The 27,868-nt window shown below is 36.7% G+C and overlaps 1 protein-coding gene across 3 annotated transcripts; it reads right to left on the minus strand.

Moving 5' to 3' along the window:
• Positions 1 to 1,590: 1,590 nt before the first annotated feature.
• Positions 1,591 to 27,868, minus strand: arrdc1a (arrestin domain containing 1a). Of its 3 annotated transcripts, none has more exons than XM_084729274.1 (9): positions 27,694 to 27,868; positions 21,716 to 21,826; positions 19,988 to 20,038; positions 12,991 to 13,145; positions 10,215 to 10,397; positions 9,077 to 9,253; positions 7,306 to 7,843; positions 3,920 to 3,985; positions 1,591 to 2,723 (listed from the first exon to the last, which is right to left on the minus strand). In XM_084729274.1, the coding sequence occupies exons 1-8, from the start codon at positions 27,809 to 27,811 to the stop codon at positions 3,930 to 3,932; spliced, it is 1,389 nt and encodes a 462-aa protein (XP_084585400.1). In that variant the 5' UTR covers positions 27,812 to 27,868; the 3' UTR covers positions 1,591 to 2,723; positions 3,920 to 3,929. The 3 variants fall into 3 exon arrangements, with proteins under 3 accessions (XP_084585400.1, XP_084585399.1, XP_084585401.1); XM_084729273.1 differs by having other exon boundaries at positions 3,920 to 3,988; XM_084729275.1 differs by lacking the exon at positions 3,920 to 3,985 and having other exon boundaries at positions 27,694 to 27,866.

The following is a 27,868-nucleotide window of genomic DNA, read 5'->3' on the forward strand; positions in this document are numbered from 1 at the left end:
TAACCATTGTGGTTTTACATTTGAGACATAGGAAAAAGGAGAGGGGTTAGAAGAATGACTGAAATAAGGATATATGTGTATAAAGAATGGCCTACAAGCACTTTTTATTTAAGTAATGGACCCTTTTTAGGCATCATAGTATACTAAAGCATGATATAGACCCTGCTTTTTTATTTTTTGAATGGACTTTTTTTATTGTAGCCTACAGTGAAGAAGTTTAAACAAGCATCACAGATCACACTGCAAATGATGATAATTAAATTAAATAAAAAATAAATATATTGGGTGAAGGAGAATAGAAAAAAGAAGCAGCAGAAGTACTGATGAAAATGGATCCTGTAAATCTTATAAATTGAATAATTAATTAATTACATATGTATAGCCTACACATATCTAAGGAAAAACATACTTTTAATTGATTTACCTTGAGCATGACTAAATGTTTCAAACACAGCAGGAGATTCTCCTCTTTGGTCTATTATCAGCATGTAGCAGCAGTGCTCTGATTTGTCCACTGAGTGGCAGTAATTCCACATCTCTGCAGGATAATGATTCACTGTGACTGATGTGCTGATGCACCTAATAAACTAGTATACTAGTTAATTAAATGAAAAAATGCACACTTTGTATCATTCCGATTGTCAGTTTTGAGCTCTAGATTCATAGATACAGATTACTGCAAACATTCAGCGGTGGAAGAAGTATTCACATCATTTAAAAGTGCCACTACATGAATATAAGAACACTCAATTACAGGTAAAGGGCTATCCATCAAAGTCCAACTGAAGAAAATGTATAAAATTAGCATCAGCAAAATGTACCGATTCAGCAGTAAACTGGCCCCTTGGACATTTTTCAGTGGAATACACACTCTGCATATGAAGGCGGCATTTCAATATTATAGCTGCTCAAGGTGGATCTACGGTTGTACTGTACTGTACTCTGCTCTACTGTACAGAATTTTTTTTTTACAAAGTCAGTTGTGCCCAGCAGTGATTGATCTCCTAAAAAGGGTCACAAGATAAATCTGAGAGGGAATGGAAAAGAAGAAGAAAAAAACGCTCTGCTTAACACATTTGGAGTCATAGTTTTGGACTTTTCTATAACCGTTGCTTTTCTGTGAAACCAAAATTATTTTGATGAGAATGTGGAGTTAAGTTTAGAAGGTCTGTTTGGTGAAACTTCTAACAAGTCATTCAGTTTAATCTTTAAAAGGTTTAATCTACATTTCCCTTAAAAAGAACAATATATAGACTCATATTACATAATCCCTTTCCATCATCACTTATGGCCCAGACTGGTAGATTCTACTGCATAAACAAAGTAGCTCCTAAATGAAACTCCTCACAACAAGGTCTGTGAATTATCTTGAGCAACCGGGTCATGATTTTCAGAAAGAGACCCTGGCTTTCAATTTAAAAGCTGACGATTAAAAACCACAGGCCAGGGAACAGATTGATTTTGGGGTGAACTGTCCCTTTAAAAACAAAAACAACACAACAACAAACTCCCGCTGCCACCGTCAGAAATATGAAACTGTTTAACACATTTTTTTTAACTGATTTATTGGAATCCAGACGGCTGTTGGAAAACACTCAAAACAATAAATAAATAGAACATTGTCTTTCTGTATGATTGATGGACTGAACTTCAGAATTATGAAAATTATTTACAAAAATTGATGATTAACATAGATGATGTAAACTACATGAAGGAAGGCCAAAGAAAACTTCAAATGACAGAGAGGTTGCATTACAGTACAATTATTAAAAGAACTGAAACACACAAACGACAAAACCATTTCTCCAAGTCTACAGTCATTATGACAACAAACCAGGCATAAAACTCAAGAGGTTAAAGTGGATCGTACATGATATCCTTACAAAGCTATATGTACATCTTACAACATCAATATATGGATTGTTCATTATCATCATAAAATCGATCACTCCTGATCAAAGGCAAATTTAAAAAAGATATTTCCAATCCATTAAATCCAGTCTTAAACTCTAAATAGAAGAAAACTTTGCCAGAAGAATAAAGATAATTTCACCTGTTCTTAATAAGAAAAAAAACCATAGGTCAATTTCTTATTCTGCTTTTGAAAAAATAAAAGAATTAGTGTAAGCACTAACTAAAGGTTTTCATACATCAAACTTTCATACTTGACATCACAGATGTCATCTAAATAAGCCACAACGTAAAAACTCCTGTTACCAAAGAACAGCAAATTAAGATTCTGCGTATTCCTCGTCTTCCTTTTCATTCAAAGTGCTAAAAGTACACAAAAAAATCAGATTTTAAAAAAAGCTGTGTTGATTGGCTGTGGCTGGTTTAAAGGAGAGAATAACCCCTGTTAGATTAGTGAAGGTATTTGTTCACTGGGCAACACAGTTACGTGTCAATTCACTTTCATTTCTATTCAAAATGCTGATTCACTTACATTTAGAAAAGCTTGAAACTTACATAAAATCTGCCTTAAAAAATCTCAGAATTCCAGGTTGTATCAGGTTTTTCTTGTATTAATTTTGTCCATGTTAGTTACAAGCTTTTAAAATGGCAGGACTCTTATTTCGGAAATGCATCAACATTGAACATGAATTCCAGTTTTAGTTCAACATTTTGTTCGACATCAGAGTGAATTGATGGTCCTCCTGGTGGGAGGTCGCTGCTTCTTCATCCGCTTCATGTGTTGCAGCTCTCGTCATAAGAGGGCGGAGCCTCTGTAAGAGACAACATCAGGCCAGTTGGTTAGTACACACACACAAGAAAACACAAGAGGAGGTCACTCAGAGAGTGCAGATCCCCGCCAGACAACAGATGGTGAAGCACCTACTGCAATATCACCACAACTGCCACATGCAGAGTTCCACCAACATCAACATGACCCCCACATGCTTCTTCTTCTTCCTCTCTAAGGTTTAACGGCAGCTTGCATCCAGTGTGTTGTGTCACTGCCACCACCTCCGCATGCTACCTGAAACATGCTTTTAAACTGAAGCAGTTGTTGATCACTTGCGGCTCCTAGTGGCCAGTTCGGAAGAGTGACAAGTCAGCTGTCAGTGGTCGGAATAAAACAAGTCAGTTGTTTGTCTCCACCAACCAGTCCAGTTACAGTTTACATCCACGTCTGTCCAGACTGATATAATGTCTGCAGGAACTTACCACTATCTTGAAATGTAACTGAAGAAATTAAATTAAAGGTATTAAGTGTATTTTTTGGTAAAATGGAAGTTGTCACTCTACATGTGTGATTCCAGTGAATCATTTCCAGGTAGAAACATGCTGTCTTCACTTAGAGACTATTTTTACAGAAGAGGACAGAGGACTGATAGACAGCTGAACATTATGATGTCACAGTGAAGTTGACCTTTGACCTTTTGGATATAAAATGTAATCACCTCATCATTTTATCCTATTAAATATTTGTGTGGTAATTGTGTCATGATTAGTGCATGAATTCTTGAATTATGGCCAAAAATGTGTTAAGTGAGGTCCTTTGACCACAAAATTTTTCAGTTCATCCTTGAGTCCCAATCGACGCTTGAATCAAGTTTGTAGAAATTCCCTCAAGGCATTTTAGAGATATCTCAAGGATGGGATCTGACTAGAAGAACATAAAGCTGTAAAAAAAAACATGAGGAAAAAAAGATTTTCCAAGAATTCTGACTCACAGAGGCCCTTCAGCACAAATCATGAATGTGCACAAAAAAAAAATTTAGGCTGATCGGTCCAGAAATATTCGAGATTAGCTCCGGACAAACTGTAGGCTCAGTGATCATGCACACACACTCACTTACACACAGAAGCGACTGCAGGACCCCTCCCCTAAGTGTGAATAACTAGGTGTTAGTAGCGTGGCTCCTTTAAAGGACAGGGCAGTGGTCAGTTCTAGCAGTAGTTGTGCAGTGTAACTCACAGTTGTCAGTTTATAAAGGCTGCAGCTTCTCAAAACCAAGTGGAGCTCCCATGTGCTGCTTTCCAACTGCTGGTAAAAGTGAAGGGGGTTAACCCTGAAGTGAGCATCAACTTCTGCCCGTGGAGGTGAACAAATCTCCCCTGGGCTTTCTGAGTTTTGCCATGTTTTGTGTTGTTTTAGCGGTTATTTTTTCTAAATTATTTTGTTGAATATGGTGTTAGCATGTTGGATGTGGCTATTCCCACAGGCTGCGCTGATGTTGGACAAATGTTAAGAGAAAATGAAGCCAACCAAATAACATGAGCAGTAGGTTGGATGCCAGTAACTGTTTGTCAGAGATGGGAAGTACTAATACTTTGTTACTGTACTTAAGTAAAGTACAGATACATTAAAAATCTACTTGAATATTTAGTTTTCTGACAACTTTTTACTTTAACTCCCTAAATTTTAACACGTATATCTGTACTTTCTACTCCTTACGTTTTCAAAACAGGCTTGTTATTTTAGGTTTGCATGTGAAAGGAAAATAAAGTAAAAAGATGATGAAATGCACAAAAGACATAATGATAGCAAAATGACATGATAAGATGAAAAATGACAAAAAGACATGAGACATAACTAGACGAATATGAGATAACAAGATGTGACAAGACAAAAATGATGAAAAATATGTAACAAGTAGAAAACAACATAACAATACATAACAGACAAAAATAACGCAAACAATATGAAAATGACAAATTATGTAACAAGACAAATATGACGATTCTGATGTAACAAGATGAAACCGACATAAAAGACAAAACAAAGAAAAACAACGTGACAATCTATAAAAAGATGAAAATAATGCAAAAGATTTAACAAGACAAATATGTTATAATAAGACATAAAAATAGGAAAACGACATGTAAGATATAACAGGATGAAAATGACGTAACAAGACAAGAACAAGATAAAAGATGTAAGAGGACATAATGAGACAATAACAACATTAAAGGCGCAACAAGACAAAACAGACAGACTCGCTGTGGGGCAAAGGTTCAGTTCAGTTCAGCTTTGGACATAAACAGTCAGAAGAAATGTCCTTCAGAGGACGACTTTTTACTTTTATACTCTGAGTACATTTCAGAGCCTGTACTTTTTCACTTTTACTTGAGTAAAGAAGTTAAATTTCTTCTTCAACTTCTACTTTTTTCTTCTTGGCAACAGAATGTGTGTACTTTTGCCATCTCTACTGTTTTTTATGTGACTTTTTGTGGATGTTTGTACAGCAGTGTGAGCTGCGTGAGTTTTTGTTGATGGACAGAGGCCAGCTTGTTCTGCCATGTCATGTGCGTTTGTGTTGCTGCTGTGTGTCAAATTTACTCAATCAACATGCATGAAGGTAATGATATATCTACGTGGGAAAAAGAAATGGTCAAACTGCAGGAATTTGTTGTGTAACTTTGATTAGCACCTACGTAGGCCAACAGGTAGAGTTCACTCAGTGCACTGTGGCTGGTTTAGTTAATCTAGAGATAATGCGAAGGGTTTTTTTGCCCAAATTTATTGACCAACTGAATGGTTGAAGAGTGACTAGAATTTCATATTTTTTCATAATTAAAGTATGAATTCTTGAGTGATGGCCAAAAATTGGTGAGGTCACAGTGACCTTTGACCAATAAATTCTCAATCAGTTCATCCTTGAGTCCAAGTCTGCACCAAAATCACTTTAGCTTCAACTGTTAGCGCAAAGCAGTCATACTGCTGTGATAAACCATTTCCAATTTGCAGAGATTACAGAGCACCACATTGTTGAGCACTGTCTAAAAACACTCCCACACAGATCAGTGATTCTCAACTGGGACCATAACAGGGTGCTGGGTGACCCACCCACCATTTTCTAAATCACAGTGAAAATAAATCGAATTATCAATCGTTTGTTTATACCAATTAGTAAATGTCCAGTAACGTCCTTCTACTGTTGCTTGGGAAGTTACATATTAACTTAGACAGACATAAAGATCTTAAATACAGGGCTGGGTTTAGATTACTTTGCAATGTGGTCACTTACTGAATACAAGTTACATGGCTTTTTGTAATGAGTAACACAATCCATTGGATTACCAAAGAAAAAGAAATTACCCTAATCTGAGTATTTTTGGATTCCTTCAAAATCAAACCTTGGAAATATTGCACCTTATACTACAAAACTGCAAAATATAAATAAATATCTCAAAATATTTCAATGCAAATAAAATGTAATTTTGTAATTCTTTGTGAGTTAATTGAGTTAATTGGTTTTCATGGAAAAAAAGTTTCATAATTTGAAGATTATTACTTATTATCTGTAATCTGATGATGCAATCCTGAATACATGGTCCCTGGTAGGAGCAGTTTAGAGTTTATATTTATGAAGCATTCCAACATTTGAGTGATTGCATTATGGGAGAGGTTCCAGCTATTTTAATATTGTTTAAACCCTTACCAAAGCATTTACAAGTAAAATGCAGTTACAGTTACAAATGTAAATGTAGTAAAATATCTGATTTATCTGTCAATCCTTACCCCATGTTAATTTAGTTCATTCTGTTAATAATTCAGTTGATTTGAAAAATTAAAAAAGAAAAAATTAGTTATGGGCCATTTCATGTTTATTAATTTTATCTGAAAAAAAATAATGACATGATTAATGTTTGTGGATTAACTGGTCCCTGTCATTTTGCAAAAGTGGCCCAAACAAAGCAAGTTAAGTATCCCTGCTTTAGATGGTCATTTCTTTTTTTTTTTTTTTAACGAAGCTTGTTTTCCAGGGAATCCATACTTTAATACTAAATTTTCTGCACTTAATTGCAACGCAATTGCCGAAGCCCTAGTTTAAATACATAGTAATTACCTCTTCTCTGATACTGTTGATACAAAAAGTATCAACAGTATCACCAGGCAGAAGGAAGTGTGCATCTACTCGTGGACAAGAGAGGAGGAGGATACAATTAATGTTTACATTCAACACCGTCATGAGCCTCTCATCCAAGAGGAGACACATGCTTCCGCTGGCGGGGTTCTTCAGTGGAAAGAAAATAGTTCCTACATGAAACTGGTCTGTGTGTTATCTTGAGTAACAGGGTCATGATTTCTGGAAAGAGACATTGCTGTTGAGATTTTCAGATGTATTTTTTGGTGCTTTGAGCACCACAAGCTGGGTGCCATTTAGTCCCATTTTATTGGAGAGAAGGCAGACATCTCCGAAACTCTGCAACTCACACCAAAGCTATCTAGATGGATAAATAGCACTACAGGTAAGAGGGAAAATATGTATTTTAGATTTTGGGGTGAACTGTCCCTTTAAAGATGATAAAGACGTTCATGACCAGATCCAGAACGGAAATGAAAGTGTGTGAACTGACCTTGTGGATATGCAGAGGTGCCATAGTCTGGAGGCTGGATGAGCGGTGTTGGCATTGAGCTAGCGCCCTCAAGGGGGTAAGGTGCTGTGGCCCCTGTGGGCCCACTGGGTGCAGCGCTGTGCCCATTGTGCGGCTGGTCCTGGGAGAAAAAGAGGCCGGGGGCATAGCTGAATGCATTGGGCGACACCAGCTGAGACTGGCGCTTGTTGGGGAAGCCATCGTTAACGGGAGTCCCACCCTCTGCCCCCTGGTGGTACTCTGCCGGAGGAGCGCTGGGGGAATTATATGATGACACCCTGGCGCGAGGGATGGGACGGGGAGCGGGTTTTGGGGCAGGGCGAGGGGGTATTGTGGGGGTGGTGGCAGAGGTGGAGGTGGAGGTGTCAGGGGTGGAAGCGGAGGCAGAGGCTGGTTTATCTTCAGCCGCGGCAGAGGGAGGAGGAGTCGCTTTTTTGGAGGGCTGCTGTTTTTTGTCCAGTGAGACGTTCCCGATGTGGATGGGTAACGTCAACATGACATCTGGAGACTTCAGACTGACCTGATTCATCAGAGAAAAAGAGAATATCAGTTACAGGGAATATTGTATCATGTAAGATGTACAACCTAATCTTGTGTTTAAGTCTCAGTCATTAATAGACACTCTTTTTTTAAGAATTTAGAAAAACATGTAGTATCAGGGCAAGCACTTGCTAGTAAATCTAGCAACTTGCTTTCGCAATCGGGCAAGTAGTAAAAAAGATTAAACACACAGACTTTATGAAGCTAATGATGGAAGTAGCCAAAGAGTGAGTTATCTTGCATCCTTCTCATCTCTGTTGAGGGTTACATGTGCAGTACTGATCAGGCACTCATGAGAAAATGGCAGAGGGTAAAGTTTATGAGCTAAAGCGTGAGTGAACATTTCAGTTATCCTGGAAACATGGGTTTAGTTGAGTGGCGTTAGAGGATGTGTGCATAACTCCAACTATGTATTGTGCAGTTGGCCACAAATTTGAGAGCAAGGCAGATAAAATGGTGATGTTTTTCAAAGGTGTGTCAAGTTTCTGAAAAATGTTGCTGGAGTGCCATAACAGGAGCCGACGGCATCTCGCTTGCATAGCAAAATTTGGACACAAGCCTGTTCTTCCTCTTTGCTCTACACTGTAAGAAATCATGGGTTTTAGCACACAGCAGTGCTGTTGTCATGTTTGGGGCTTTTCCACCGGCCGTAAACTGAGTGAAACTGTACCGCACTGATTTGCATTTCCATTACCAATTTTATGATGCCGAGCTGTGCCAAGCTGTTCCCAAGATGGACCTACTCTGGGGTGGGGCACCTCCAAGTGTGCCGCAGTGAAGTCTCGCTGACCGCGGCAAACCCGTGATGACCATACTTTTCTCCCCCTCTAATGACTGAGTGTTGTGATACTCAGCTCATGTGTGCAGAACAGCCGAAAGGAAGACGTTTCAAAAAGTCTCTTTATGTTCAGCTCTCAGTACTTCTGTAGCGTCTACCTGAGTCTCTGTGCTTTGACATGTAGTTTCTCCTCTCTGTCTCTGTTCTTTCAGGTATCTGCTTCATTTTACCGTTTGTGATCAGTGAAAAAGCAATACAAACATTTCAAGAAGGAACTGCAATATTACTTTCATTATCACGTCACCAAGCAAATATTGTATTAATTTGATAATTACACCAATAGAGTGTCAAACTAAAATAAAAAAAACAAAAAAAACATGACCACTTTATAAGACAGTACTGCTGGCAGTGTAGCAGAGAATAAGCAGATCTTACTTTGACATAATATTCAATCTTTATGAGCTCACAGCCAGCGAGGGAGGACTGAGGAAGAGGAGGAACAATGATCTGCTCTTTCCACTCCACCTCCTTGCCGCCCTTCACCACACCACCCTCCACCTCCGCTATTGTCCTCAGATCATGGGTGGGCCTCTTTGTCTCGTAGGTCACTCTCTGAAAGCACACGTAGACATGGAGATTCACAAACTCCACTTAGTACACACAAAGTCTTGACAAAGGCAGTTAATGTAAAACATTCATTACTGTGAGCTGCTGTCTGCAGCCTCAGTCATCAAAGTGTTTCTGCATTTGTACTCAATCTTTTAATCTTCATCTATTAATAAATGTTTCAGACACTTTCTCAGACATTTTGACATGCAACAGCTAGAGAAAAAGAAAGTGACAATATAAGTGACAATATATTCTTCATATAATAACATTTTGGGCAGAAGTATTGGCTGGTGACAACCCTTTCAATATTTTTCTGTTTAATACTCTGTGCAATAATAATTCAATAGTGCAACACAATAGAGATTGCTATGTATTTTTGTTTTCTACATATTCTTACACTTCTTATTTCTATTTTGTCTATTGTTATACATAGTTTAATGTATAATGCAGACATTTATATATGTATATATCTATCTATATCCTTATATATATATACATTTCTATTCTTAAATGGGAGCTATTGTAATGCTAAAAAAAATCCCCCCAGGGATCAATTAAGTATTTCTGATTCTGATTCCTCTCATTGTCAACAAATCCTTTTAAAAGATCCAATGCAACAATTAGAATTGTGTATTTTGTGTGTATCCAAAGTCTGGTACATCACCTTCATCTATACACATCAGTGAGCCAACCTGCTGCACTGGCTGAAAATGAAACTATATATTTGTGATCTGATTTTAAAGATTTAAGTCTTCAGTAGGAAAAAGTGACAGTGAGGCTGTGCAATAATCAGCAACAGAGAAAGCAGAACATGTCAAATCAACAACATCAATACATTATAAATCAATGTAGAAACCATGTATTGACTTTAAATGATAGATTTAAGGGATAACTAAGATTTGGAAGTTGATACATTATATTTTGGCCTGGACATATCCTGGATATGTGCATAAAAAGTGTTTACCTGCATGAGGCTGGCGGCCATGTTGCCCGTGGTCTTCCCTGACTGGTTGTGGATGCTGGCCTTCACCTGGATGATCTGACCCGGTGTGTAACCCTTCATGTCAGTGTGAGCCTTCAGCACCACTGTGCCCGTTTTCATCAGCATGTAGGTGAACTGCTGAGTCACCGCAGACGACGAGGTCCCCTGTACAGAGAAGGAGCAGCAGTGTTAGAACATGAGGGATTTATCAGGACTGACACTGATGACGCATTTGTTGTTGTTGTTAAAGGAATAGTTCAACATTCTAATTCCTGTTTTCCTTTCTAGAAAGATTACAAGTTAGATGGCAAGATAAATAAATAGATATCAGTCTCATGTCTGTGTGTTAAGGAGAGAGCTGGAATCAAGACATACCATAGTTTAGCATTAGGACCAGAAGAAGCAAGTAAGCCAGGTAATAAACATGTTGTATCTCATTTGTAGAGCCCAGCCAATATAAGATTTTAGAGGGTAAAAATTCACAGATTATTAGGGCTGCACGATTTAGTAAAAAAGTCATTATTTTATTCATTTATTAGATTATCTTGACTGAAATTGCGATTGCGGTATGCAACATGATTAGTGGAAATGATCAGTTTTGCACAACAATTTTCTTAGTCACATGATGATGTGATCTGGAGAACAATATTTGTCAGCCAGGTCATCCATATACCTCTACAGTACCTCATTATAATGCTGTTTTCTCACATGTTTTTTTTCCTTTTTCAAAAAACAAGTTGGTTCTGGTTCTGTGATTTAGATATTGTACTTGGCCATATTGCGATTTTTATTGCCATTAATTGTACAGCCCTACTGATTACAAGTATGGTGGACAATACAGTGAACATTTAAGCTGGAATAAAAATTGACCTTTTCTATGTGGATTGTTCAGCAATATGACTATGCAAAGGTACTCAGAAGACTGTTTTCTTAAACAATACATTTAATATAGAATATTAGATATTATATTTAACATATACATATGCCAACCAATTGTAGAAAGGAACACAGAGAAATTAAAGACTAAATTAAAAAGAAATCAAATAGCTAAAAAACATCAGTACTGTTCAGAGATGGCAAAAGTACACATAATCATAAGCCTTTTATGCCATTTTTGTATTATGTCTTTTTCATCTTGTTTCATCTTGTATGTCATTTCTGTATTTTTATGCATTATTATGTCATTTTTGGCTTGTTTTGTCCTTTACATAATGTTTGCCTTGTCAAGTCATATTTGTCATATTTATGTATATATGTTGTCTTTTTGTTACAGCGTTTTCGTCTTATGCCACTTACGTAATTTTAATCTACATGCTACATCATCTACATCATTTTCGTATTGTTACACCTTTTATGTCATCTTATGTCTTGGGATGTCTTTAATGACACTTTTCATCTTGCTACATTTTTTACATCATTTTCGTCTTGTTATGTCTTTTTATATTGTTTTCATCTTGCATTAAAACTAAAGTAACAAGCTGTTTTGAAAATGTAGGGAGTAGAAAGTACAGATATTTGTTTTCAAATGTAGGGAATAGAAGTGAAAAGTTGTCAGAAAAATAAATACTCATGTAAAGCACAGACACCTAAAAAATTCTTTGTAAGTACAGTAACAAAGTATCTGTACTTAGTTACCTCTCATCTCTGGTACTGTTGAGTATCATTAAGTGCTTCATATTCTAATACATTCAGTCAGTTAGGGGCAGGTTCACACAAGAGGCAGCTTCTCAGTATTTACACCTGCCAGGGAGCTTCTTGTCCTCAAATGCTCCCCACTGATCTGAATCTAAATCTCCCCAAGCACGATTTTCTGTATTACATGTTCTTTAAAAAAAGTTTAATGTTGGTATATATCGGTTAGCACTTACGCCGATACCAATATATCAGGCCCATCAGGCCAATATCGGGCCAATATAATGGCTGATCGTATTGGTTGGGCTCCAATCATTTGTTTAATCAGTACATGATAAGAAACACTTTACATAATAAAGGCCTAATTATCATGTTTAGAGGATCAAAACAGTGTTTTTGAACTCTGAAGACCAACATTAGTCTTGTGTATCAGTCTAAAAATAAGAAAATATTAAAACTTTTAAAAATTTTGCTGTATAACCTACATATTTTTACAGGAAGTGAATGTATGAATCACTTTCCAAATAGTTGAGACAACTCCAAAAAGGCCAGGATTTTTTTAGTTTTGAGCACAACTCAAACTCTTATGCTTAGAAATAAAAAAGGCAACCTTTCTTTAGTTAATCTTTAGTTAAGATAATTTACTTTTCTTCTTTAGATAAACTTGAATCTTTGAGTTTTAGAAACTCAAAAAAATATATATATTTCAAAATTTGGTCACAGTGAGCTGTGAACCAGATTTGTCATTATTTTGGTGCCTGAAAATTAAATGGTTTTAATTGGAATTATTAGAATTTTAACCATCATTGAATTTCACTTGAATGTTTTTCTAAATTCAATTTTGGAGGGTTTCTAAAACTCAAAATACATTTATTTAAACAAAAGATTAGTAGTAGTTAAAACTTTAAGTTAACTAAGTTTGAGCTGGGCTCAAAACTCAAAAATCTATTGCTGTCATTTGCCTTGAAATTTTGAGTTGTCTCAACTTTTTCATAGAACTACAACAATGATAATGTTTTTTTTAAAAAGTTATTCATTTCCATTTTTTGCCAGTCACTGGGAGCCATTGGAAAGGGGATTAAAAACCGTATGTGTATTCATATAGACACATGTAATCATGTCTCACCCATATGTCTGGCACTTCATTCAGGTTCAGAAGCCTCAGCAGGTAGAAAGCTTTCTCTGTGTTGTAGTCCTTAGAGAACCGTGGTGTGTCGATGAAAGCCCTCACTCTGTAAATGATCCGACCGTAGTTTCCTTCAAAAGATGTTGGAGCCGTCTCTGCAGGAGAGAAGTCACACATGGATTAGTTTTATTACACAACAGCAGCTACAGGCTAATAGGTGTTTATGACAAGGTTATTACACAGTTTACATTTTAAGACTGGAGTCACAGCTCAGTAACAAGTTCGACCCAGTTTTACCATTTTATATCACATATATATAAACATATATATAAGCCTTTATGAGCAGTTATTTTTCCTGACTTTTCATGTAAACATGAAAACCAGACTCCAGAGAGTGTCCTGATACAGCTGCAGGCACTCCAGTGGTGAAAGCACAAACGCGTTTCAAATGGCAGATTTAGATCAACAGTAAAAATACCGGTTTGGTTGCTTTTTGAGTTTCTGTGAGGTTTGTTGTCACATGAGGAGAAAGCTTTACCTGGAATAATCCAGCAAGAGGCCTAAACACAAAGGTTGGCTGAGTTCTTTCATGCATGAGAGCCCATAATAATTAACCATGGCAACAACAGTCTAACAAATCTTAAAGTGTATAGAAACATCAAGCAGCCATGGTTATTACAATGTCTTTAAAGGAGATTATTTTGTTATTAATCTTATTTCACTATGAGAAACCATTTTTTCTCATGATCTGATGTAACTTTCTCATTATTTTGAAATAATACATATCAGTTTTGAAATAAACTAAAAAAAAGTTTCATCAACCTTTAATTTGATTCTCTTCTTTTTATAAGACACTGGAATGTATTTCAAAAAATGGACACAGTGAGCTGTGAAACTTGTTTGTTATTATTTTGCTTTTGGGGTTTTTTAAAAAATCAGATATCCAAGTTTATCTAAAGAAGAAAAGTTAAGTTTTGATTTAAATTGAATTAAGAGTTTGAGTTGGGCTTAAAATTCAAAAAGTTGCTTTGAAATTTGAATTTTTACAGTGTTTCATATTTGTTACCTCTGCCAACAGTGTTGGGAAAATAACAGGAAAAGATCACAATCTGCGTCTAGAGTCTCATCCTGTTACATGCAAATGAGTTGAACTGACACCAAGCAAAGTTTAGGTGTGTCTGATTTACAGACCAGGGCAGCCCAGTTCTCACACAGCGGGCCTCAGGATGGATAGGGAACAGTTTCCGAGGTGAAGTCAGGAAAATGGTGAATTTTTGAGGAAATTCATAGTGTCTGATCACAGCACAGGTGAATTTAATCAAATAGCTGGTGCTTGTCATTAAACCTCAGCTGTGGCCAATGGGCTGTGGCGTTGTGTCATTCTGTGAATTTTCCTGTTTAAACACAGAGTATACTAAATCTATTGAGATCAACAGATCATTGGTTTTATGGCCTGACAACTGTCATTTATATTTTCTAATTCTTCTTTGAGAAGAGTCTATATGACATCAAGTGTGATTTAACCAGTGGTGGACAAAGTACTCAACCCCAGTACTTGAGTCAAAGTATAGATACTCCTGGTCAAATATTACTCAACTACAAGTGAAAGTTGCTCAGTCAAAATTTTACTCAAGTTAAAGTATTAGAGTTCTTGCTTTTAAAAGTACTTAAGTATTCAAAAGTACATGTTTTTAAAAATACTTCAGTATTCAAAAGTACATGTTTTTAAAAATACTTAAGTATTCAAAAGTACAAATTACAAAGTACATTTTCTAATATCAATACATGCTGTATTGTTTTCATGATGCATTTACAGAAGCTTGTAACTCTCTGAAACCATCTAATGATGCACTGATGCTTGTAGAACCACTCTGCTACACAAAGTCTGTAGAAACACCTATAAAAACTTCAACATAGAAATACAATCAAAAACTTAAATAACTGAGATTTCTTTCTGTCTTCAGAGGCAGTATATATACATGAATTATGTGGTATTTTTCACCACGATAAAACAATCCAACTTTAAAAACTACCTGGAATAATGAATAATTATAATAACATCTTGAGATTTCATTTTGTCTTTGTCCTGCCGTCACCATTACTGCTTTTTGTTTGAATGAAAGAGGGAGAGTTTGCTTGTTCTTGTTAAAGAGAGAGCCTGGATGATGTATTTCCACTTTTATATCAATCCCAGTTGAGAGGAGCTACTGTGATTGGTTTCTCTCTGTGAGGAACACAGCATGTGACCAACTGCATTTAAGAAAAGAAAAAACACCAACAGCTGACTTCAATGATGTGCTTAGTCAAAAAGTAACAACAACCTTCCTAGAAATGTAATGGAGTCAAAAGTACAATATTTGTCTTTGAAATGTAGTGGAGTGAAAGTAATAAGTTTCCAAAAAAACAAATACTCAAGTAAAGTACAGATACTCAAAAAATGTACTTAAGTACAGTACTCAAGTATATGTACTTCACTACTGTCCACCACTGGATTTAACAGCCTGGTAAGCTATGCTGTGTTGTCTATGAAGTGCTGTTTTTTTCTTTGAACACATATTAAATGCCGCAAGTAGAAAAGAAAAAAACAAACAAAAACGATTTGATTCTGGAAATTGAAAGCTCATTTCGATCGATTTTCAGTTCACCCCAAAAAAATATACATTATTCCTCTGGCCTGTAGTGCCATCTAGAGGTCTATAGCATTTTGGTGTGAGTCGCAGAGTTTTGGAGGTAATGACCAGAGATATTCCTGCCTTCTCTCCAGTACAATGGACCTAGATGGAACTACTACTGTGGTTCTCAAAGCACCAAAAAATACATCTGAAAATCTTAACAGCAGTGTCTCTTTCCAGAAATCATAAGCTGGTTGCTCAATATAGTCCATAGATCTTGTTGTGAGCAGTTTCATGTAGGAACTACTTTCTTTCTGCAGCAGAATCTACCAGAATTTTTGTAGCACACACAAAAAACACAGCAACGAATCAAAGACAGACAATTAGATTGTGCTAAAAACAGCAGGACAGCACGCAACCTGCAGCTACGGAGCCACGTGTGTTTCTTTAGCCCCTTTCCAGTGGCTCCCTGTGACTGGCAAAAAAATTAAATGCAAATTAATAATAGGTACTTTTTTTAAAAAAACATTTTAACATGAATTTTCATTCATCATTGTTGTAGCTCTATGAAAAAGTTGAGACGACTAAACATTTCAAGGCAACTGGCTGCAATAGATATCTGAGTTTTGAACCCAATTCAAACTTTTTAGTTTTACCAAGTATTGATCTTTTGTTGCTTTTCTTCTTTATATAAATTTAAATCTTTGAGTTTTAGAAACCCCAAAAAGTGCATTTGAAAACATTCAAGTGATATTCAATGATGGTTTAAATTCTAATATTTTCAATTAAAACCATTTAATTTTCAGGTACCAAAATAATGAGAAATCGAGTTCAGTTTTTTTTTTTTATTTCAAAGCATAAGAGATGCTTTGAAATGTGCCTTTGTTTTGACAGTGGCTTGTCTTCTTGAATCTCCATAAGTTAGCTATGGATGCCAAATTGAAAAGAAAAAAAAAAAAGTTTCCAGGAAAAAGAGAGATTTTGATTGTTGCAGCTTCAAACAGATTTTTGTTTTTCCTTGTTTGGCTAAAAATGTCTCTTTTGATCATCAAGTTTGCAGACCCCTGGACTATACAGAATATAACCTCCTGTTTGGCTGTTTAAGTAACATTTCTAGAATAATTAAATCACCATGCTTTAATGAATATAATTTATGGTAGATTGCTGTAGACTAGCCCTTTTGCTGAAGAGTAAACAGTTTAGTGACTGCAGTGAAACTACTGTTTCTGAGAGGAGAAATGCCAACAAATATGGAATATGGAAGAAAAATCTATTTTTGTGTCAGCATATTTTGACTGTTGGACTTAACCACGCTGTGGAATTACTGGAAAATGGATCACACAGAAACTCTGCTCAGCATCCTCCATCAGCTGTGTCAGTGAGTCTGTGATATGCTGCTACAATGTGACATACTAGCTAAATCTGTCCATGGAAAAATAACACTTTTCAGCAGATATCTTAGTTACAACCAGAGCGAGCTAACAAAGCAGCTTTGTGTCTGTATGCATGGTATTTATTCAGTTTTGGGAAATCCCACCCTCTCTAGTTGTGCTGGAATAGTAAACTAGGCTTCATTAGATGGCAATTCTAACGGCATAACTAATTGTTTCCGGTTATTAATCAGACCCTGTGTGTTTCCAGGGCAACAGAAATAACACTAGTAAAAGGCATTTTAATCTGAGAGCGAATCGCCCCACAATATGAAAAGGGTTTGATTATCAACATCAGGATTAGCCCTTCAGTGATGCTTATGGACCTGACTGTGTTACTAATAATGTAATAATCACATTAAAGTACACCCTCTTGTGAAATATTGTTTAAAAGTATTTTCATGCAGTGAGGTAATATGCAATAATGGTTTACAATGTTCAATAATAACTTTACAAAGGTGTAATAGTATTTAGCACAATCAATCAGTTAAGTCTGACATGACAATATAGTTTTGTCACAAACATTCCTCCATTGTTGTTTAAGAGTCCATCAAAAACGTGCTGATGTCATCAGGGAGTGCTCTCACACATCACACTGTAATGAGTAAGTGGAACAAACTGATAAGTGCTGACGTCATGTGACATGTTGGTCAGAATGGAATGGGCATCCTGAGGACAATCAGTTGCATGAGAGACCAGCTCCTCTGTTCTTTTATTCAAATAGTTTATTTCAGGATGTTTTCAATAAATGTTCTCATTCCAGATCTTATAAAAATATTAAAGATCCAGTCTGTAACACTGCCACTAAGTGCTGCCATCCAGCACTTCCACAGGAGAGAACACCTCACACAGTGGCAACAACTAGAAGAACTGATAAGGTGTATTATAAGGATTCTTCCATGTAAAAACATTTGTGCAACTTTCATTTCTTAGTTATTTCTTAGTTATCATGTCTTAGTCTTTCTCAGTTGTAATAACACTGTATTCTCCAGAATAGTCTCAGAGATCTGGGAACACTCTGACATCACTGCAACAAGTCAGATTGCTTAAGAAAAGACAAACAGTGAGAGGATCAGACAGTTTCTCCAGATTATCTAAACAACTTTGTTTGGAGGTCAAACTGAGAGTTGAGCTAGAGAGTGAGTCTGTAATCTGATGGATGTTTACAATACACAGTTTGTGCAATAACCAAACGTGAGTAATCATTTGCATTTGTTTACTCCTCCAAATAAGTTGAAACCTGTGTTTGATCATGTGACAGCTCCTGTTTCTCCTGCGCCAAAACTTCCAAGAACCGACACAAACCAAACAATACAAAGCACAAGGCACAACACATGACACAACAACACACAGGAAAAAAGACAATCTACTCAACAACAAAAAAAGAAGAGTTAGAACCTTAGGATAGACTCTACATGATCAAACTAGATACACTGGGAGAAGGAAGACTGCTTTTAGAGACATTTTGATATGCTAAAATGTTATTTACACCATGTTTTTAGCCTAAATCTTTACCATAGATACTTAGCTTGGAGTCACATTCATGTGCACATGCACAGTGTCTGAACTGAGTGAGTGCGGTGTGACAGTGTGCAAACAGCATGTTGGGACTTTAGGAGACTTGGAAGCATTTTATGTTTTTTTCTCAGCTGCCTTTTTCCATTTGAAAACTGGTCATCATTCACTTCCATTGTTTAGGAGATTCTGCAACACTGTTTTCCTGTGAAACTCCAGCAGTGTTTTGTGGACTTACAAAAACTCAACCCGACCTTCAATCAGCATGAGGGTGAGGAGATAATGAATGAATTTTCATTTTTGGGTGAACTAACCCTTTAACCTCATGTGACTTCTTTTTAATGTCACTTTGTTTCCTGATAAGTGTACCACAGATGAATGTGTCAGTGAGGTATGTTGAGCTTAAGTCACAGTTTTCAGAGTCACAAAGGTGACTCATTATAATCTGTCCAGGTCACCATGGTGGCTCATGGTGCAAACCTAACCAGCTCCAGAGCTGGTTCTGTTCAGAGTTTCAGATTAAATCATCTGTAAATTGATTAATCAGTTGAGTGAGTAATATAAGCAAAAATGTTGAGCCCTATATTTAAGTTTAAAAGGGACAGGTGACCTCTAAATCAAAAATATATATATTTCCTCTGGCCTGTAGTGCTTTTTATCCACCTAGATTTTTTATTTTTTTTTGTAGAGTTTTGGAGATATGTTACACTGAACCATCTGGGAAGTCGTCCTGTCTGGAAAATATAGAGGAAAGCCTTCAGTGTGGTTCTTTGCTCTTCTTTCAATGAAGAAATACTCTCCAGTTCTGATATAACTGATGCTATCACAGCATCTACGCTAACACCTTCAGGAGCCGCCATTGTTTGTTCGAGACGAGTTGTTCCATGGACGCTTCTCGCTGTCATTACACCTAAAACCACGCCCGTCGCTACCAGTAGTCCCTCCTAGGATGCTGACTGGCTGCACTACTTTTGGTGTGGACACAAATGAGTAACTTGAAGCCTGGCAAGATGAAATCTCACATGGTCATCAGATTCATTATTGAAATAAAAACATTGACTAGTGCAGCTTTAAAGTGCAGTTATTTAAATCTAACATGTTCAAATTCTTATCACTTCCTTCGTATAGTAAGTCAGGCAGGTTCAAACAAACTGGACACCAGTGCAATGTTTCACACACAACACCCATAAGCCCCAGTGAATGATGGGATACAGAGTCCTATCCTCACTGAACCACAACAGAATTAGGGTAAACATCAACATGCCAGGGCACGTCTTTCAGGCTGTGAAATGCAAGGAGAAAATACATACACACACACACACACACACACACACACACACACACACACACACACACACACACACACACACACACACACACACACACACAGAGGAAAGAATGTCAGTGACAAGTGTTCATCCCATCACTCCACGCTCCTACCTGGTATGAGGAACTTGAAGGGAAAAGTGTGTTCTCCCTGTTTCAGGGTTCCTGTACGGGACACAGAGAGCACAGATAACATCTGTCAGTGGAAACACTAACAATCGCCTTGCTGTTTCCCACCAGGCGGATATGCCTCAAGGCTGCATTCAATGTCCACAGTGGAAAATGGGAGCCTTCGCTACTACAGCCAGTACACTTCAGGTGTTTTTAACCACACTAGTTTTACTTTATAGAAAAAGACAGAAGAAAAAATTGCTTCATTGTTACAAACTGTCTAGTTATTTTACATTGTGTATTGTGACACATCCTGTGGTAAACTAACTTTCAAACAAGTATTTAAAGCCATTTGAGCTGTCAGATCTGTGATTGGACACCTCACTCTATTGACTTCTGGAAGTCCATTTTCTATTCCCATGTGCTGATCCTGTTGGTCTTTATAATGTGAAACGTTCTCAAAAGAATGATATCATATCATGTCACATAAGTTTAAGTAATTAAGTATTTATTGACTTTGTATTAGAGTCAGGCGATTGGACAAATATATCAGATATCAGTGATGGGCTGAATCTACTTCTATTTGTTTTTTTATTTTTCTATTAAAATGGTCTGCAGAGTGACAGCTGATGCTCCACTCAGCTGGACCATGAGTGCTCTGTGCTGGGTGAGGAGTGAGAGGATAACAGCCTGCAGAGTCAGACTCTTTAAACATATAATACAGTGAATTAAGAATTTATTTCAACCCAGGAAATGGGTATATCAAGTGAGGGGATGACGCACAGTAGGTGGGAGTCAAACCCACGACCGCTGCAGAGGACTAACAGCTTTGGTACATGGGGTGCACGCTCCATCAGCTGAGCTACCTTGCCACCCCCATTTGACATTGTTTTGTCTGGTGTGGCTAAACTTAGACTTAAAACGAAAAAAAAAAAAAAAAAGAAAATGAGGAAAAGAAGTTTTGTATCTTATAAATTAGTAATGATTGATTGATTGTTAGCATTTTCAACTATCAGTTCAGAAAATCAGTTTTTTGTTATGAATACTTTGCACTACTGAAGTATATTTCTAACACCAGTACTATTTCTTGTAAGTGAGTAATATTTTAGTAATGTAACAGTACTTGTACTTGAGTACAGACTTTCAGTACTGTTTCCACCACAGTATATATCTAGTATTGGTTTGCATATTAAATTGTTTGTATATTTATAGATTGTATTTGGCTGTATAATGAAATGAGTGTATGAGTTATGATTAATAGTTGAAAACGGGGTAGGAATAAACAAGTGCACACTTCTTCCTGCTCCCTTTCAAACATGTAGTGTTTAGTTAGTGTTGTTTGAATATTTCTCTCTTTGTCTATTGCACTTGATATTCTTGTTTGTTTCTATTGTTTGTTTGTTTTTACCTTTTTTTTACACGTTCAACAGAGAATTTTCATCCATTCATCCATTCAAATATTCATTAATACTTTCTCAAAGTAATGACTTAGTATCTCAAAATAATACACAACTTTCTCAAAAATGACTCAAAATAATGTAACATAATAAGTTTAGTAATAATGAGTCTAGCTTTCTTGTTATTTAGAGACAGTTTCTCATTGTAATGACTTACAGGATCTGTTTTTTCATCACACTGGTGGAAATGGGTTCCCATAGACACTGATTTCATGACAGATCAAACTTTTTGGATCAGTTTTGTCGTTAGCATTTCAACTGTTGAGCAGCGTACCTTTGTCTGCCACAGAGATGGTGCTGTTGAAGTACTGCTCCTCCATCGTCCATGCCATGTCGTTGACTTTAGTGGTGATGCCACAGAAGCCATTGCAGTTGACTTTTATAGCTGCAGATAAGAACACAGACGGCGCATTAGAGGTTTTAGCCACAAATTTAAGCATCAGCATCATGACACAGTTCTCCTAAACAAATTATGTCAGTAGGCAGAGTCATTAATGTCATTTCCTCTCTGGGTAGAACCAGGAAATTTAATTTAGACTGTTAATAAAACATCTGAAAATATGTCCGTTTGCCAGAAAGGCTCATTTTCATGTGTTACACTGATGTCCAGAGAAAAAGAGAACATGAAACCTCTGTACTCTGCAGAGTTATCCAGGTGACATTGACTTTCCATGTTCAAATCAACCATGTGACATAGACACAATTAAAGCCTAACCCAGCAGGCAGGGAGAGTATTATTTTTTGTTCTAACATTACATATCAGGTGATCCACTGCTGGAACGTTTCCAGCTGCTGGATGAACACAAAACTGGGTCAATGATCGGTGCAAACAAAGTGGAACTGCATTGGAAAAAAAATGATGTGTACAGAAAGTCTGATGTATAATACTGTGTACAAAAGAGAAATAAACTCAGAGTCCCTGAGAACAATGCAGTGTGAAACTCTGAATCGTCACTGAGCTTCAACATCTGGTCCAACCCCATCATAGAGCATTCATGTGCTCCTCTGAGGGTCCCAGTCTCTGAGGTGGGAAGAGACTTGTTATGAGGGTTAAGATTAATAAATAACGTTTGGAATTCATCTACTGGACAGCAACTAATGGTTACAACCTAACATGTGACCAAATAATTGATACGCAATTTGTGAATTGATAAAAAGTAATCAAGCAAACATTTACTCACCTCCACCATGTTTTTGCGTATATGATGTGAACAGACCATGACTCAGCAACTTGTGTATGAAAATTTTCTCAGACTTTCTAAGTTATTGTTCTGACTTGGGAGGCCAATCGTGTGAATTTTCCCAGTCAGGAAATCATTTTTCCGATAATGAAAACACATGAACGCACCATTACTGCAGGTCAGAGGGGTTAAAGAAAAACTTACATAAATCTGGGAACTTGACAATGACAGATATATTTCTGATTGCGGCTACAAACACTGTATTGTGATCATGACTCAATGCATGACTCAGCAGCCAGTTTTTTAAAAATGCATGTAATACTTTTCTATTCTTAAGTAAAGGCAGATTTCGTTTACTTGCAAATCAATATAAACCTGATTTAAAACAGTTTTCTTTCTTTTCCTTTTGACCGACTTCTTGAATGACTTTTTCATTAACAATTAAACTGTTAATTATTTTTTCGGTTAATCAACTGGTTGTTTTGTCTATAAAATATCAGAAAATGGTGGAAAATATTGACCAGTGTTTCCCACAGCCCAGTATGATGTCTTGTTTTTTTCACAACCAAAAGACATTGAGTCTACTGTCATAAAGGAGTAAAGAAACCAGAAAATATTCACATATAAGAAGCTGGAATCAGAGAATTTTGAGCGTTTTCCTTAAAAAAAAAAAAATTACAAACAGATTAACTGATTATTAAAATACACCTCAAACCATGGGAATGCTTTTACAACAGCATCCACCAGCCTTTCAGACTTTCAGCAGATGTTGAAGCTGACTGCAGGAATTTGCTCCCATTCAGACACACAACAGCATCAGTGAGGTCCAACACTGATGCTGGCTGGAGCTGAGGCCAGTCACGTTCTTTCACACCAGACTAAAAACCATGTGTGTATGGAGCTGCTTTGTGTCTTTTCTACTAAAAAGAAAGTAATTCCTACATGAAATTGTGCACAAAAAGGTCTGTGGATTACCTTGAGTAACTGGGTCATGATTCCTGAAAATAAACACTACTTTTGAAGCTTTCAAATGTATATTTTTGGTGCCATTTGGTCCCATTACACTGGAGAGAAGACAGACATCTCTACAGCTAATATCTCCAACTCTACAGCTCACACCAAAACAGCACTAGAGAGCAGGTGAAAAATATGTATTGTAGAGTTTGGGGTGAACTGTTCCTTTAAATTTAGAGTTTAGTGTTAAAGATTATGGTTTCAGTGTACTAATGTCAGTTTGGACAATAACATTGGACATTATTAACTGTAAAATATTCCACCTCCATTACACGTCTTTGTCACATGTTTTTGATGTATAATTGCACAAAATGTCTTTTAATTTTTTCACTGTCTAATTTTTTTTACTTCCTAATATTTTTATCAGCATCACCCTTCAGAATCCAGTATGAGTTGGGGTTTATGTTCCAGTATGAAGATTTCCCTTCACTGGAAATCATGAACCCTGACAGGAAAAACTGAGTCAGACCAACAACAGTGTCCACTTACATTTGATCATGTTTAATAAAACAGAACTACTTTTGGTCTAAAAATTATACACCGCAAAAGCAAAGATTCATTGTCTTGTTTTTTACGTTCTATATAACAGGGAAATTAATATAAACCTGAATAAACGCCTCTTTTGAAACAGTTCTTTAGTAACCTCATCCGATCATATCATATCCAGAGTAAACCGCGGTGACTGAAACACATTTGATTTCTAATGCACTGTCAATATTTGCCCAGTAATGTGTCTCTTATCTCGGGGCCCAGCCCACTTCATCACCCATCAGTGATTCAGACTGTAGCACGCTGAGAGGCGGCTCTGTGAAGCTGACAGTCTGACAGGTTCTACCTGAAGAGGAATGTAAACAGACCGGAGGCCCCACAAGAATTCAAACAGAAACTCACAGCACACAAAAGCTGCTCCAACAAGTCACCAGACAGACACACAGACACTGGTTTGCATTCTAATGTGATACTTTGTCACAGTAAACCATTGAGATGTTGAATTTCAAAAGAACATTTAATAAGATGAAGTGCCAGTCACTCACTTTTCCTGTTCCAAATGCCTTATTCCAGTTTGACCTTTAGTTTCACTTTATAAGCTATCTGACAAAGCTATTAAACTATGTCCTGTTTTCCCACAGCTAAGTTTCAACTAACAATTACTTATTACTACTGAAGAATCTTTCCATAACTTTTTAAATTAACTGATTGTTTTGCACATACAAGATCAGAAAATGGCCAAAATGACCATCACACGCACCCAGAACCCACTGCCCTGCTTTTAATTTACTTGTTTTGTCCAGCAAACAGTTCAAACCCTCAAAATATTCTGTTTACAATGATTTAGAACCCTCACATTTAACAAGTAGGGAAGAAAAGAGGATTTGTATCTTATAAACAACTGAACATCCGACTATAAAATTTAAGCACAGGTGAAACTAGAATTTAAATATCACAAATTATTTCATAACATCTCATTTTAAGTTGTGCAATTTTAAGAACTTTTTCTATAATTTCAAATTAGACATGTTCTGATACCATTTCTGAAACCTGAATTTTGTATAATTTTTGTATATTTTGCACAGACTGGGTCAGAACCCACAGGTTGGTCACAAGAGATTTCATTTGGTTAATATATAAATATAAAAGACTATGTGAGAAATTCTGCAAATTTAAGATTTCTGCATCTGCATCACACCATTTATAAAGCATTTAAAATAGAGATATAATATATAATATTGTTTTCCTGGTGAGAGGAAATAAAAACAAAAGAATGGCCTGTAAACGCAGCCTAAATGGATTTATATCTCATTTATGCACATTTTCAATAATAACATTGCAGTAATGGCAGTAAAACTGCACAGTTCCCAAGATTTATTAATAAGTTCTACTGTGAACTGAGTCATAATGGTTTGTCATTTTTAAAAAAAGTGGGTCCCTAGAAACAAGTTTGTGAAACACTGAATTAGTGCATTGGTTCCCAACCTGGGGCCTTTAACAGGGCGCCAGGAGTCAAAGGAGGTTCCCAAGACTTTGTCTGCTCTGAGGATGTCAAAATAAGATTTGTACATTAACAAAAATCACAATCCATACAAAAGTCTGTATACAAAATGATTTTATAAGATACATTTCTTTGTCCTCAATGATAAAGATTTCCTTAGACACAAGTAGGAGGGGCTCTGAAAAAAAGGTTGGACTAGTTTACTGTATTTAAATGTACAATATGCAAGTTCTGCCACTCGGTCTCTCTCAGATGCAGTTTGATGTATGATGTTGTGAATTTGCGTGGGATCATGGGAGTTTTCACTGTTAAACAACCACCATTGCAGACAGAAGTCTATCTGACATGATAACTCAGACAGAGATGATGTTCACAGACGAGGTAGTATTAAAGTTATATTCATGTTTCGTCGCGCTTGCTGACTTTCTCCTTCACTCTCTGACATGTCGGAAAAATCCTGTGTTTTCCTAGAAGTTATAGCAACTGGCAGCGAGCAGGAAACACACTGTCATCTCAACTAAATTACAGATTTCTTTGCATTTGAACATTGCAGGAAACATTTAACTACACACCTCACCAAAATATATAACACAAGTCTCACATTTTAAGATATTTTATGTGGAAAAGTTACAGATTATAGCTTTAATGTTCAACATTGATCAGTATTGTAGTGTGGTAGTAAAATTTATTGTTTATAGAATACAAACTATTACAGTTTGATAAACTGGTTAAATAATTAATGTCAAAGTCCTGTTGATTCATTTTCTGTTGAATTACGATTCAATGTATCGACTACTTGTACAAGAACTGCTACAATCTAGAGCTGTGACGATTAATCAATAAATCGATAATTACTGCAACTATTTTGATGATAGCTTAATTATGAGGTAAACAGTCAAATTTATGAGATAAAAGGTCAATAGTGAGATAAAAAGGCATAATTTTGTGTGTTTTATCTCATAATTATGACTTACCATGGTGATATTTTTCTTTCAGTGGCAGAAATGGGCTCCCAGTTCTTTTGTCCCAACAATAACTGTAGTCAACACCTGTTACACACCTGCTATCTGATCCAAAGATCTGCAGCATGTTTGAAACTAAACCTTCAACGTCTTTCTGGCCTCTTAACCAACAAAAGGCATCAACACACTGTATAAACCCATCAGCCTGAAGACCTTCGGCTGCACATGAACAGACTACATAAACATGTTACATGTCACAGAAACAAACAGTATGTGGCTCCAGGGCTCATTACACTCTGTGTTTGTGGATATTTTCTAGTCTGAGTCCTCTATCTAAACTCAGTATATTCAAGATTTAATTAGTTTAGAACAATAAATAAATAAGTTAATGACATTGTGCAGAGTCACTGCAAATCTCCAGTCAATCTCCATATTTAGAGTTTCTTCAGATAAACCTAAGAATTACTGTAAGTGTTGAGAATTTCTCAGACTTTTTAGACTCATTAAACAAATTTAAAATACCCTAGTTTATCTGACAAATGCGTCACAAAGCTGAAAACAGGTTTTTAACTCCTGAATGTGTGGATTTCAAAAGACAGAGACATTCATGGTGAAAAATTAAATGTACAGAATGTGTGACATTAATGTTATCTGAGTCAATGTAATATTTAAAGCAAAGTTAGATGTTTATTTCTGTGTGTGTGTGTGTGTGTGTGAAGGAGGTGGGCCTCTTTGTTACAGTCCTGTCTTCATGATTGTGGTAACAGAACAGAGAACAACACCCAGCTTTCCTGTCAGCTCTCATAAAAAACTCTCTCTGAAATCCAGAATCAGTCTGTAGGAATATGACTCTGTCCTGCAGTGATGATGACGGAAATGCCATGAAAAGTTAAACCATTTACTGCCACAGATACAGACTATTGTATCATATGAAAGTGATGTTCACAGACTGTATTTCCACAGTGAAATCATAGTGTGAGAGGCCTAAATTACAGCTCATGTAATCTGGACTAAGTCTCTCACTTCCTTGTTTAGCGACAGAGACGTTTTCCCACCAGGTGCGCGGATGTTGCCGGACTGATCGCGGTTGTTCTCGGCCTCTTACCTTTGCACTGCAGCGACTGGCCCAGTTTGATGGTGACGGATCCAGAGATGGACTCTCCCGGACTGTACACCACTTTGTTTTTGTCGAACGCGATCTCAAACTCCTGAAGCTTCCCCATGTCCGTCTCCCCGATCGGCAGCGAGACTGTGCGGAGCTCACCTGTGCGCACCGCCAA

Source organism: Lutjanus erythropterus, chromosome 10, assembly GCF_056507025.1.
Source record: "Lutjanus erythropterus isolate fLutEry1 chromosome 10, fLutEry1.hap2, whole genome shotgun sequence".
Classification (NCBI taxonomy): Eukaryota; Metazoa; Chordata; class Actinopteri; order Lutjaniformes; family Lutjanidae; genus Lutjanus; species Lutjanus erythropterus.